At 34.7% G+C, this 14,742-nt stretch overlaps 1 protein-coding gene across 1 annotated transcript in view; it reads left to right on the top strand.

The window, feature by feature from the left end:
- Positions 1–14,742, top strand: part of LOC132725494 (elongation factor G, mitochondrial-like) — a 29,543-nt gene that overhangs the window by 14,099 nt on the left and 702 nt on the right. The window contains exons 7-16 of the mRNA XM_060710631.1: positions 74–149; positions 2,059–2,196; positions 2,609–2,710; positions 3,498–3,692; positions 3,993–4,075; positions 4,729–4,798; positions 5,598–5,690; positions 7,279–7,354; positions 9,309–9,377; positions 9,940–10,100. Coding sequence (XP_060566614.1) covers positions 74–149; positions 2,059–2,196; positions 2,609–2,710; positions 3,498–3,692; positions 3,993–4,075; positions 4,729–4,798; positions 5,598–5,690; positions 7,279–7,354; positions 9,309–9,377; positions 9,940–10,100 — 1,063 coding nt within the window. The remainder of the gene's footprint in view (positions 1–73; positions 150–2,058; positions 2,197–2,608; positions 2,711–3,497; positions 3,693–3,992; positions 4,076–4,728; positions 4,799–5,597; positions 5,691–7,278; positions 7,355–9,308; positions 9,378–9,939; positions 10,101–14,742) is intronic.

The following is a 14,742-nucleotide window of genomic DNA, read 5'->3' as shown; positions in this document are numbered from 1 at the left end:
CAGAAAGATGTATTTTTGTATTCCTTTCTTTTTTTAATAGCAAGATATGAAATTGTATTGTTTTTATTTTCAGAGAAGAAGTGAAAACTGTCATGGATTCTGACAGAACTTTAGAGCATCCATTTATTGGACTTGCATTTAAATTGGAGGTGATTTTTTTTGTGGAAAATTTGTAATGAAATTACAGATTGTTATTATAATTAAGATTGTAATATCATATCTGCCTGCTTACCTCAATAGGGACAGGATGGGACTTGAAATCTAGCGATTGCTAGTTTGAAATTGAGGCATATATATCTGTGACTATTGTTCTTGGACGTTGATTGTAACGGTCATTTGAATCCCATCGCTGATGAAAACATCATGTGGGTTTTAGTAGTCAGTCATTAATTTTGCTGGGAAAGTGGTTATTACTAATCACTGGTTAGTTATCCTGGAAAACCATTTAGGTGGGCTGACAGCTAAGATTTTATAAAGAAATGTATGTATGTTTTAATCGGCATAAAAAACCAAATGAACAGCAGACGGTGTTGTTATTTAACATAACAATTAAAGGTTGACAATATAGCATGAAATATTTTGCAATTCATTTTATCATACGTGGTATTTTTATATTAAAGGTTGAAACTTGACTCTAAGAGTACATGTATGTAGAGCTGATATTTGTAACTGGTTGAATAGATTGTGAAAGGCCAAGGTTACACATAGAATACTTAGAAAGCCTTAGAAAGTATTATCCTTCTTAGAAAATATTTATGTGAACTAAGTACAAGTTCTAGGTGAACCATACTCTTTTAATGACCGTTTTTAGCTCGACTTTTCTATGAAAAGGGGAGCTATCCTACTCGCCCCGGCGTCGGCGTCGGCGTCACACCTTGGTTAAGTTTTTCGTACCACCCCACTTTATTTCAGAAGTATTACAAGTATGGCTTTGAAACTTACCATACTTGTTCACCATCATAACCTCCATCTACAGACAAGAGTACATAACTCTGTCAAGGTTTTTGACAGAATTATGGCCCTTTTTTGACTTAGAAAGTGTATTGAGCTTGGTTAAGTTTTTTGTACCACCTCACTTTATTTCAAAACCATTGGAGGTATTGCTTTGAAACTGACCATACTTGTTTACCATCACGACCTTCATCAACAGACAAGAGTTTTTGACAGAATTATGCCCCTTTTTGACTTAGAAAATACATTGAATATGGGTAAAATCCACTTATTGCCTTAACCCTTTGAGATATTGCTTTGAAACTTTTAATGCTATTTCACATCATTACCCCCATCTGTACGCAAGAGAAGGTAACCTCTGTCAAGGATTTGTTTTAAAAATTAAGGCCTTTTATCGACTTAGAATCTTGGTTAAGTTTTTTAGTACCAGTCCACTTTTTTGACTGAACTGTTTGAGATATTAATTTGAAAGTTGGAATACTTGTTTACAATCATGATTCCCAAACATGTCCAGGAGAAGGTAATTCTGTCAAAGATTTTATTTGAATTATGGCCCTTAACTGTCAATGTTTTGTATTATAGGCAAGCACTAAAAAACTTAAAAAATCTAAAAAAATTCATTCCTATCCACTTGTTCACTTTACCATAAATTATGTCATAATAAAATAATTCTTCACTAAATATCTTAATGCTCATGGCCATTGTTCACTTTAAAAATACAGAGATTCTTGTATTGCCTTTTACTGCAAAAACTTTTTTTATTGGCAAGCAATAAAAAAGTCGAGCGCGCTGTCTTACGGACAGCTCTTGTATTATATACCTTATCCCAATTACATGTTTAATCCTTAAGCATTGTTAAGTAGTGAAAAATATGACAAGAATCAAGCAATGTGAAACTTAATCTGACTTCTGTGTCCTAAAGGTTATGGAAGCAGATCATGAATCATTCTACTCCCAACCCCAACAACACTGTTCACATGTCAAATTTTGTTATGGGCTTTGATAGATTCTCTCATGTTAAATTTGTCCTGCCATTTAACACAATGTGTCATTTGCTATAAACTATGACATGACATTAATCTGAAAATGTGCTGTTTAATTATACAGGCTGGAAGATTTGGTCAGCTAACTTATATGCGTGTGTACCAGGGTGGAATGCAAAGAGGTGATGTGATTTTCAATACAAGGACTGGCAAGAAAACTAAAGTCTCGAGACTTGTCAGAATGCATGCTGATGAGATGCAGGTATTTTCTTCTTTTCTTGATATTTTTCAGCCTTTTTGTAATGTAATGGAAAAAGCATGATTGATCACATTGTCAGCTTCATTGTCTCTTTTTCTTATCCCACCAAGTGTATCCCCACAAATGTGTAACCCTGTATCCAGAAAAATGTGCAATCTTGTATCCTTGAGATTGTGTCCCTTTGAAACATTGCAGTCAGAAAAATAAATACATAATTACTTCTTATGCTTATGTGAGCACTTATTTTGAGTTTCAAAAGAACCATAAAAGATTATAAAGATTTATGTTGTGTGAAGTGAAATGAATTAAGAAGTTTCCTTATTAGGCTGTTTCTTGATTTTTGATTTTGAACCATTTTGTTTAGTATTATTAAGGCTACTTACTTATTTTGTGTTGTTAACTTGATATTGTTCAGGATATACCAGAGGTTTATGCTGGCGATATATGCGCTCTATTTGGAATGGATTGTGCCAGTGGTGATACTTTTGTTACTAAGGGAAATATGAACTTATCTATGGTAAGTCACATACTCATCTTAATACATAATATTGTCATGGAAATGCAGTAACGGGTTAACTCATATTAAATTCAACAGAAGTTAGCCTGTTATTGCACTAAGGTGTGATATACTGCTTGTAAGATAGGTGAATAGAGCAAAATAAGTTGATAAATATGTATATAAATAAGTGATGTTTAGCATGTGATTTTACTTTAAGTTGAAATGATAATATTTTGATTACAAGCATTAATTAGAATGAAAGAAGTTTTAAATTTTCTGCTTTAAAACCAAACTGTTATATTTTAGATCAATATTTAAACAATGAAAGAATTACAAGTTGATTATTGAGTGTGTTGCTTTTGAGATGTTGATTTTTGAACTGTATTGTACATACAACATTGTTATATAAGAAACTTCAAGAATTAGAATAATTGAAATCTTCCTTACAGTTTTGTATGGAAACAAATTTCATATTTCGATCTGTTTTCCAACCTTTTTAATAAAATGCCTGTTTTGTGGTTCAAAATGCACACTTTTGTGTATCATGGATTATGGAAACCAAGTGTGTATTTATTTACTTGGGTGAAATGCTTACAAAGTTGATAAAGATATGTTTGATATGATACATGACAATTCATATTGCAGATCTGTTTCATCTATTTGTGGAGGGTTGGTATTTAATCTAAGTGGCTTCTTAAAAGCCTTAGATTATGCCAAAGTTGTATTTGCAATCTTTTCTTGTGGAAAAGCTTACAGGCTATCACCATATGACTTTGACTAATTCAAAAACTATTTATATATTCAGGAATCTATGTATGTAGCAGAACCTGTGATATCTATGTCAATTAAACCGGCCAAGAATGAACATATAGAGAACTTTTCAAAAGGAATAGCAAGATTTACAAAAGAAGATCCGACATTTAAAGTTCACTGGGATGATGATATAAAAGAAACTATTGCATCAGGAATGGGAGAATTACATCTGGATATTTATGGCCAGGTATGGAAATTTTTTATGAATGATCTGTGTAGCTATGATATTGTTAAGTTAGCTATGATGAATTTTAATACCCTTCACATTATTTCTATAAAACAGATAGCTAAGTTGAATGCAGTGTTACAAGATATTACTAGCTTTATAGTAGTGGCATAAATAAGTAAATTAAAGTTATGTCTACTTAATTAGCTCAAAGGGTGAGCATCAGATTTGTTTTTCAGGATAAGCTGCTTAATATTACTATGATTTTTTCTGGTCACTTGTAAGGAAAAAGTGAAAAATAAAACATATTCTTTTATTCAGAGGCTTGAAAGGGAGTTCAACTGTAAAGTGATAATGGGAAAACCTAAAGTGTCATTTAGAGAATGTATAGTTTCACCTGTAGAGTAAGTATGTTACATTATGTATCATCCCCAAAATCCTCTAGGAAAATTTTATCCCAACTTAACTATAACTCTGTGTGAAAATAATCTCTAAAATTTATGAAGGCAAAAATATTCAGTTTTAAATTCTTTTCTAATCAATAACTAGATTTTCTTCCACAATAGGTTTCTTAAACTTATTTAATAAGCCTGGTTAGTTAGATATGCCAATCTGCAAATGGAGTGGGGGCATAAGTGTTATTTGGACACATTACTAGTTATAGCAGGTGAAAAGGTGAATTAAAGGGACTCCACTGAGGTTTTTTACATCACAAGACTGGAAATAATTTTTTGAGATTAATGCTCAGTTCTATGTAGGTCTAGATCAGTAACTTGTATGCAAAATTTTAGATCATTCAGTCTTGCGGTTTATCCAGGATGATTATTCAAATAGTGAAAAATGACCCAACATTGAAAAGCGTTTAAACGCTTTTCACTTCAATCATATTAAAAATAGCACAAAATATGCTTTTCAATTCATGTCTGAGTATATTTCTTAATTATTTTTTGTATGTCTTCCAGTTTTGCGTGCCTCAGTAAAAAAATAAATTCTAAAGCTTTAGGCTTTTGAACCTCAGTGGAGTCCCTTTAAAAGTCATGTTGATGTTCCCTTTCAGTGTTGAGTATCAACACAAGAAACAGTCTGGTGGTCGTGGTGAATATGCTAAAGTTATTGGGACAGTGGAGGTAAGTTTAACATTTAGAAAACTATCTTTCTTGGCAAGAGGCCGTTATTTGTGGCAACAACCCCTCATCAAAGTGAATTTCCAGACATTCTAGTGACCTTGCTATCAGCCAGCTTGAGGCTTATTCATTTGAGGTCTCTTCTGTGTGTTAATTAGCCATAGTTTATTTCTCTTGTTATATTTAATTTTTGTATCAAGGCTTGCTGTGGTTGATTGGAAACCTGTCTGTAACTTTGAAATCTTTCATGAGAGGAATTTGGCAAAAGGGAAGTGGGTGGCTTTTACCAAATGTCTGAAATAATGCACATATACTCACCTTGATTCTGTTTCATGGGTTGAAGCTGGAAAATTGTCATATGACCATGACATTGTGTTTGAGACTTGAATTCAAATGATATTAAATGTCATGTCATGAAGTAATACTTAGTAAGATGTTGGCCATAATTATTATTTGTAACCGACAGAACATAAATGTTATACTGTTGGTGTATTGCAACACAAGATGACTATCTTTTAGATATGATATTTCTCTTACATCTCTTACTGATTTGTCCAGCCACAGAAACTTGTCTCACAAAGAGACTATCAATTATGATGATCAATTTCACGGATCTGGTTTTCTGTTGAAAATTGTGAAAAACTCAACAAAAATAACATTAATTTACAAATAGGATCACAAAAATATTTTACATTTTGATAATGATATACTGTACAATAATACATATATACTCTAGTCTAAAAACAAAGGGCATTAATTGCCATTCAATAATTTACACATTTCATTTATTATTGAATTTCAGCCTTTACCTGTAGAGAATAATACAAAGATTGAATTTAAAGATAAAACAGTGGGAACTAATGTACCTAAGAATTACATACCTTCAATTGAAACTGTAAGTATATCATGTATTTTATGGAATATTTTCACTTACAAAATGATCCTCAGAGGCCAAGTTGTTTCATTTTTGAAACAGGTCATTCATGGTAGTATAATGTTTTCGGAAGGTTGACTTGGTTCTATACAGGTAGCATAGACATTTTTTGCAGCTAACTTTCAGAGAGCTGAACTAATAAGGTTAGAGATTGGCGAGTGGAGACAGGAACGGATTTAAGACTGTTTCAATAAGCTTATAGCTTTCAACACAATCAAACAAATGAATAAGTATAAACTAAAGATAGATCAAAGAAATGTTTGTGTATGAGTCAGGTTAACTAAGTGGCAAAGGTTGCTGTAAAGTCTGTACTTACAGCTCACATTTGTGAGTTTGAATTGTTTGGTGTTAATTGAATTTATTCACAAGAGATAAGCAGCCAAGGTTGTTTCTAACCAAGTATCTGTCTCAATTTAATGCATGATTGTGGTACCGTATAAGTGGTTTTTTCTGTGGTGACTTTATTTCTGCAGTCAGTTTCAGCACCGCAGAAATAAAAACTGCAGAATATTTATCTAACCTGTTACGGTATATATCCTACATTAAGACCTGTTTCATCTAAAGTAACGACTAACAGATTATAAAGTTAGCGGGTTTTCAAGTTGTATACAATTGCTGTTGGCTAAGTATGTAAACTGTGTTTGTAAGGATGTACTTATTATTAATTATGCTATTTTAAGAATAAAGATATTTCAAACCATCTCAACCCTTATACTGCTAAATAATCTTCATATACATTAATTGTCATCAGATTTACGGTAAAATTCTATCAATTTTATTACATTAAAGATGCTACCGGGGTATATTTTTCACATGTCATTTCAAGCTGATCAAAAGATGCATACCTTTCTATTGTTGCGCATTATATTGTTTGCAAGAAAACAGTATAATAATGTTTGTAATTACAATACTGTTTTGCGGTGACGACGATAAACAAATGTGAATGTGAACATGCAAATAAAATAGGTAGAGTACTATGAAATTGTAATGATTAGTAGGATCATTTGAAAATGATTTTTAAATGTTGCTTTATATTGAAATGTGAATTTAGAGTTTAATATGCAAGTAAAAAAGATTAAAGGGACTTCACTGAGGTTTTTTGACGTGAAGAGCTGAAAATATTTTTTCAAGATTTTTGTATAACTTGATGTATGTCTAGATCAATAATTCATGTACAAATTTTCAGATCATTTGCTCACTCCGTTTCCCAGACATAATCATTTTTATTGTACAAATTGGCCCAAAAAATGATAACCCTTACAACGCTTTTCACTCAAATCGGCCAAAAATTGCATAAAAATTGATTATCAATTAATACCTTGTATACAAATGTATTTATATAATCATCTATTGCCGGGTTTCAAATTTAAGTGTATTTGTCGATTTGAGAAAAAAAAAATCAAAATTGATTATTTTAGGCTATTGAACCTCAGTGGAGTTCCTTTTCATGTTTGAAAGTTTATACTAGTTATCTATGTTCGTTAAAAAGTTTATACTAGTTATCTATGTTCGTTAAAAAGTTTATACTAGTTATGTATGATTGTTATAGGGATACAGAGATTATTGTGGGAAGGGTCCCCTAGCTGGACAGAAAGTATCAGGAACATTGTTTGTATTAAAAGATGGTATGTTAAAATCTAACTTCTTACTTTAATGATGTATGCCACAGTTTCATGTAGACATATGATTTTATTAGTTATAGAGATTTTTGACAGGTTTTATGCCCCTATATAAACGGTTCTTTGCATATATAACATGAGCCAGTAGGCAAGGGTTATATTGCAAACAGCTGTTTATTTTTGGCCATATAGCCTGTCAGGAATCTTTAAAACAAATTTATAATACTGCAAACTTCCTTTTTATGCCACCGCAGCATCTGCGATGCGGTGGCATATAGCGATTCACCTGTGTGTGTGTTTGTTTGTGTGTGTGTGTGTTATATAGATTATATAGTGAACTTAAAAAATCTTCTTGTGAAAAACCACTAGTCCAATTTCAACCAAACTTGGCAGGATTGATCCTTGGGTGAAGGCCTTCCAAAGTTGTTCAAAGAATTTCATTCCATGCAGAATTCTGGTTGCCATGGCAACCAAAAGGAATTATAAGAATAAATTAAAAAAATCTTCTTGTAAAGACCCAAAAGGCATAGAGCTTAGATATTTTGCATAAGGCATTGTCTGGTAGACCTCTACCAAGATTGTTCAAATTATAGCCCTGGGGTCCAAATCGGCCCCGCCCGGGGGTCATTGATTTTCACTATATGTACATATAGTAAAAACTTGAAATACCTTCTTGTCTGAAGGTACCAGGCTTAGAGGTTTGATATTTGGTATGTGTTATTATCTATAGGTACTCTACCAAAGTTGTTCAAATTTTGCCTCTAGTGTCAAAATTAGCCCTGCCCCAGGGGCCATAGGTTTTCCTCATATGTATATAGTAAAAACTTAAAAAATCATCTTCTCTAAATTGACAGAGGCTAGAGGTTAGATATTTTGCATGAAACATTGTGTAGTGAACCTCTAGCAAGATTGAACAAATTATAGCCCTGGGGTCAAAATTGGCCCCACCCCCAGGGGTCATTGATTTTCACTATGTACATATAGTAAAAAATTAAAATACCTTCTTGTCTGAAGGTACCAGGCTTAGAGGTTTGATATTTGGTATATGATATCATCTATAGGTACTCTACCAAAGTTGTTCAAATTTTGCCTCTAGTTTCAAAACTAGCCCTGCCCCGGGGTCATAGGTTTTCTTTACATGTATATAGTAAAAACTTTAAAAAATCACCTTCTCGAATTGACAAAGGCTAGAGGTGAGACATTTTGCAGTAAACATTGTGTAGTGAAACTTTAGCAAGATTATTCAAATTAAAGCCCTTGGGTCAAAAAAAAAAAAAAATTGTTCCTACATTACTATTTTAGTGTTGTATTTATGCGGTGGCATAGCATTTTTTACAAATGCAATCTTGTTTAGAGAAAAAAGTGAGATTTCTTTATTAATTGACATCAGTCGTGTATATAAATTTAATGTATTTAAACGTCACAATTGTCCAATGAAATGCAACATTACAAACATGCAGTATTATATAAGCATAATGCCAACTGTGTTATAATCTTTATTTAAACTTAGATCTTTGAATGTGATAACAGAAACATTTGAAACGAAGAAAATGAAATGGCGAGGGGTGAAGGCATATATCATCCGGATCATAATTGTACGTCACAGTAAAAGACCCATACCTCTAGCATAGATTTATAAACTGAATTATACCACTTGGTGTACAAAGAAATGTCTCTTAAAAAAAATTTCATCCAAGGTCTATCTTCACAACGACAGATGGTATTTATCATAATTGAAGCTTACTTACTAGAACCTTTAACTCTGAACAGTAATTTTCCATTGTTAACCTAAAACATTACAGCTTTACCCAAGTTTCTGTTTTACTATCAAGCACAGGGAACAGTCTTGTGTACTATCCAACTCCCAACTCTTGTTCTAAATTTCTAGGCATGTCTTTCTAGATAGATAAGACTTACATTATATACATGTATGTATGATACATTTGCTCTTGTATTTAAGGTGATCACCATACGGTAGATTCTAGTGACTGGGCTTTCCAGCAGGCAGCACATGGAGCAATGAAGCAAGGTAATGTAGTTTTATTGTGATGGAAGCTATAAGCTTATTGAAACACTCTCGAATCTGTTCCTGGAGCCAACCAGTACTAAGCAATGAATGTAAAAATTCTTGCTCAAGACAAATGAATATCAAATATGGAATCAATATTTGAATATAGTTTAAATGTTATTATTTAATGTCATGATGTATGTTTCATAAAACTTTACAGTTCAGATGAAGATATAGGGGCATTTGTGGCCGAGTGGTTATGGTTGTTCACTTCAATCCACTTGCCCCAAACCACTGTGGGTTCCAAATCTCAGCAGGGACTTTGGAATCTTTCATGTGTGGAAACTATCCAGCTAGTTTACTAAACATTGGTGGTTCTACTCTGGTGCCTATTTGTGTCTGAAATAATGCTTGGAAGGATACCAAAGCCCTTCTTCCACCAGTAAAGCTGGAAAGTTGCCATATGACATGTACTGTGTTGGTGTGACATACAATCCCCCCCCCCCCTGTTCCTCCGCTCCCCCACCCCAAAAAAATTTGTAGATATGATGTAGTATGTTAAACATTGTCATGTTTCTTTTAGCATTTGATAATGGACACTGGCAGATCTTGGAACCAATAATGAATGTGGAGGCAAATGCCCCTGAAGAATTTCAAAGTGCAGTAATGCAAGGGTTGTCTAACCGTAATGGTATTGTGCTGGGAACTGATAGTAGTGATGGATATTTCACAGTGTATTGTGAGGTAAGGAAAGAAATTTTAAGACTTAAAAATACTATATATAAAATACTACTAATAATTGGTGTTTGCTTCTAAATTTTGAGACTATAAATTTATATGTAAATTTTGTATATACCTTTTTGCAAAAATGATATTGTAAAGATTGATAAAATGTTTTTTTAGCTCACCAGAGCCGAAGGCTCAGTGTGAGCTATTAGTATCAAAGGGGGATGCTCCGGCGTCCGTCGTCATGCGTCAACAATCGTCTTCTTCTCTAAAACTACTGGGCAGATTTTCTTCAAATTTGGTCTGTAGCATCCTTGTGACAGTCACACTTGAATTTGTTCATGTCATTCCAATTGGCCCCTTTTAGGGGTCATCAGAGCTAAAAATAAAAAAAACCTTTAAACATCTTCTTCTACAGAACTAATGGATGGATTATCACCAAACTTTGTTTGTAGCATTCTTGGGTAGTCTTTTATCAAGTTTGCTCATATGAATTTCATTGGCCCCTTTTAGGGGCCGCTATAGCTAAAAATAGAAATATCTTTAAACGTCTGTTTCTATAGAACTAATTGATGGATGATCACCAAACTTTGTCTGTAGCATTCTTTGGTAGTCTTTTATCAAGTTTGCTCATATTAATTTGATTGGCCCCTTTTAGGGGTCTCTAGGGCTAAAAATAGAAAAACCTTTAGACATCTTCTACAGAACTAATAGATGGATGATCACTAAACTTTGTCTGTAGCATTCTTGGGTAGTCTTTTATCAAGTTTGCTCATATTAATTTGATTGGCCATTTTTAGGGGCCACTATAGCTAAAAATAGAAATACCTTTAAACGTCTGTTTCTATAGAACTGCTTGATGGATGATCACCAAACTTTGTCTGTAGCATTCTTTGGTAGTCATTTATCAAGTTTGCTCATATTATTTTCATTGGCCCCTTTAAGGGATTTCTAAAGCTAAAAGTAGAAATACCTTTTAATGTCTTCTTCTACAGCACTAATTGGTGGATGATCACCAAACTTTGTCTGTAGCATTCTTAGGTAGTCTTTTATCAAGTTTGCTCATATTAATTTTATTGGCCCCTTTTAGGGGTCTCTAGGGCTTAAAATAGATAAACCTTTAGACATCTTCTTCTTCAGAACTAATTGATGGATGATCACCAAACTTTGTCTGTAGCATTCTTAGGTAGTCTTTTATCAAGTTTGCTCATATTAATTTGATTGGTCCCTTTTAGGGGCTGCTATAGCTAAAAATAGAAATACATTTTAACGTCTGCTTCTGCAGAACTATTTGATGGATGATCACCAAACTTTGTCTGTAGCATTCCTAAGAAGTCTTTTATCAAGTGTGCTCATATTAATTTGATTGGTCCCTTTTAGGGGCCGCTATAGCTAAAAATAGAAATATATTTAAGCGTCTGCTTCTGCAGAACTAATTGATGGATGATCACCAAATTTTGTCTGTAGCATTCTTTGGTAGTCTTTTATCAAATTTGCTCATATTTATTTGCTTAGACCCTTTAGGGGTCTCAAAAGCTAAAAATAGAAAAACCTTTAGATATCTTCTTCTACAGAACTAATTGATGGATGATCACCAAACTTTGTCTGTAGCATTCTTAGGTAGTCTTTTATCAAGTGTGCTCATATTAATTTGATTGGCCCCTTATAGGGGCCGCTATCGCTAAAAATAGAAATTTCTGCTTCTACAGAACTATTTGATGGATGATCACCAAACTTTGTCTGTAGCATTCTTAAGTAGTCTTTTATCAAGTGTGCTCATATTAATTTGATTGGTCCCTTTTAGGGGCCGCTATAGCTAAATATATTAGGAGCAACTATAGCTAAAATGCCCTGGGCGATGGCATTTCTTCAAATTATAGTTTAATAATGAAAGGAAAATAACTCATGTACATGTTATGCATAAAAAAAAGATTGAATGTCTTAATGTCATGACCTGTTTGCTTTACAGAGATCTGAGGTCAATGTGCTTTTTATCTTTCTGTTTGTGCCCTAGAATTCAGATGGCCATTACATCATTCTAAGGTTTATTTGTAGGTCAATCTAGAGAATTTTCCTTAAGGCCTAAAAAAATGTTTCATTTGTTTCTGAAAATGTCAAAGACCTTTAAGGTCAAAAGTCCAAATTTTTGGACCACCACCACCATGCGTACCACCACCAGCATGCAGACCACCACCAGCACGCAGACCACCACCAGCATGCAGACCACCACCACCATGCGTACCACCACCAGCATGCGGACCACCACCAGCATGCTGACCACCACCAGCATGCAGACCACCACCAGCATGCAGACCACCACCACCATGCGGACCACCACCAGCATGCTGACCACCACCAGCATGCGGGCCACCACCACCATGCGGAGCATCACCACCATGCGGACCACCACCAACATGTGGACCAACGCCACTATGCGGATCATCACCACTATGCGGACCACTGCCAACATGCGGACCAACGCAAACATGCGGACCAACACCACCATGTGGACCACCACTACCATGCGGACCGCAACTGCCATGCGGCCCACCACCAGCATATGGACCACCACCATAATGCAGACCACCACCATGTGGACCACCACCACAATGCTGACCACAGCCACCATGGGGGCCACCACCACCATGTGGACCACCATCAATATGCGGACGACCACCACCACCAGCAGACCACCACCAACATGCGGACCACCACTACTATGCAGACCGCAACCACAATGCTGTCCTCCGCCACCCCATCAATATGCCGGCCACCACTAGCATGCGGACCACCACCATGCGGACCACCGCCAACATGCGGACCACCATCAATATGCGGACCACCACCAGCATGCGGACCACCACGGCCAGCGGACTACCACCAACATGCGGACCGCCACTACCATGCGAACCCCAACCACAATGCTGACCACCGCCACCATGCGGACCACCACTACCATGCGGACCACAACCGTCATGCGGCCCACCACCAACATATGGACCACCATCAATATGCGGACCACCACCAGCATGTAGACCACAACCACCAACATGCGGACCATCACCACCAACATGCGGACCGCCGCCAACATGCGGACCACCACCGTGCGGACCGCAACCACCATGGGGATCACCACCGCTACCATGCGGATCACCACCGCTACCATGCGGACCACCACCACCATACGCATTTATTTATATATATATATAAAGTATAAAGTTTTAGATATTCAAAATATATAGACAAAACTAATGTGACCAGACAGACGGATTAAATTTATAAAAAGGAAACGTTAAGATTTGTTCAAACATTTCTTTGTTTGCTTAAAGAAAAAGTAAAGAGTCGAGCGTTGCCCCCACCTGGCGGTGGCTCTTGTTTAATCTTTGTGCTTTTTAAGTATCAGTTTCAATTATTTCTATTCAGAATCACATTTTGCAAACTTGGTTATCACTTGTTGAAAGTAATTTTGCACTGTTTCATACAATGTATGTAAAGTTGTTTTCATGTTCACTGAATACATTTCATCAAAACAACCTTTTGCCTTTTTCCTCTATGTAGTTAAAGATACAATTTTTCTCATTTCTATTAGAGAGTAAGATAATTAACCAGAAATATTATACCTCATTTGCATATGCTCTTCTATATTTAATTTGACGTCATCCGGTCCATAAACCGCATACAGACCGGGGGCGGTCCATAATTCTTATGAAGACCGTTTAAACGTAACTTTCACGACGTGCGAATTTCATGACGACACAAACAGACGATAACTGTCAAAATGGCCAGGCGATTTGCCTTTTTATCAGAGACATAAATTTATTACATGTTGATCAAAAGTCATGATTTGTCTTTAATTTAATTATAGATTATATTTATACAGTTTGCCCTCAAGCCCATGTTTTATTTGTTAAATGTTAACTTTCTGGTCAAGTTGACTAGTATACCTATGTTATCTTAAATAAATATTGACCGATGGTGTCATCCTGACAAACAGTATACATGTATATCTAAATACTGAGATTATATAATTATCTAATTTTTTAAATAATTAGAAAAAAAGAAGAAAGATCCCAATTTTGAAAAACAGTCATAGGCAAATTTTATCACAAATTAATGGATGGATGATCACCAAACTTGGTTCCTATCATTTTTACTTTAAAGAAAAAAACAATCATAAAACCTTATAACTAGAGAGGTGAGTTGAAGTTGACCTGGACTTCTCTTTCTACAAGTTTATTTGAAAAAAAATATTTCTATAATCACTGAAAAACAGTTGTTTCTGGTGAGCGATTCAGGGCCATCATGGCCCTCTTGTTTTGGGTTTTTTTTTCAATAAATTACTTCTTTATTAGCAAAATTTGATGAAATTAAAGAGTTAGTAAAAGTAATAGAAATATAACTCTGATATAAAATTGGCTAACAGACGTGTACTTTTTGTCATACTTCTGTAACTTGTAATTTCACTACTTTTTATAAATTAAATATTATTTAAATGTTTACAGTTTAGTTTATACAAATTTATTTTGATTTGATTGTGTTGGAAGCTATAAGCTTATTGAAACACTCAAATCCGTTCCTTTTGTATTATTGTTGTATAATATCAACAGGTACATAATTATATTGTTTACCTCTAGTATAGTTAAATTTTTTGTTACTTTTA

This window comes from Ruditapes philippinarum, unplaced genomic scaffold (assembly GCF_026571515.1).
Source record: "Ruditapes philippinarum isolate M1 unplaced genomic scaffold, ASM2657151v2 ctg3670_1_1_1_1, whole genome shotgun sequence".
Classification (NCBI taxonomy): Eukaryota; Metazoa; Mollusca; class Bivalvia; order Venerida; family Veneridae; genus Ruditapes; species Ruditapes philippinarum.
The sequence above is the reverse complement of the archived record's forward strand: the minus strand, read 5'-3'. Positions and strand labels throughout refer to the sequence as shown.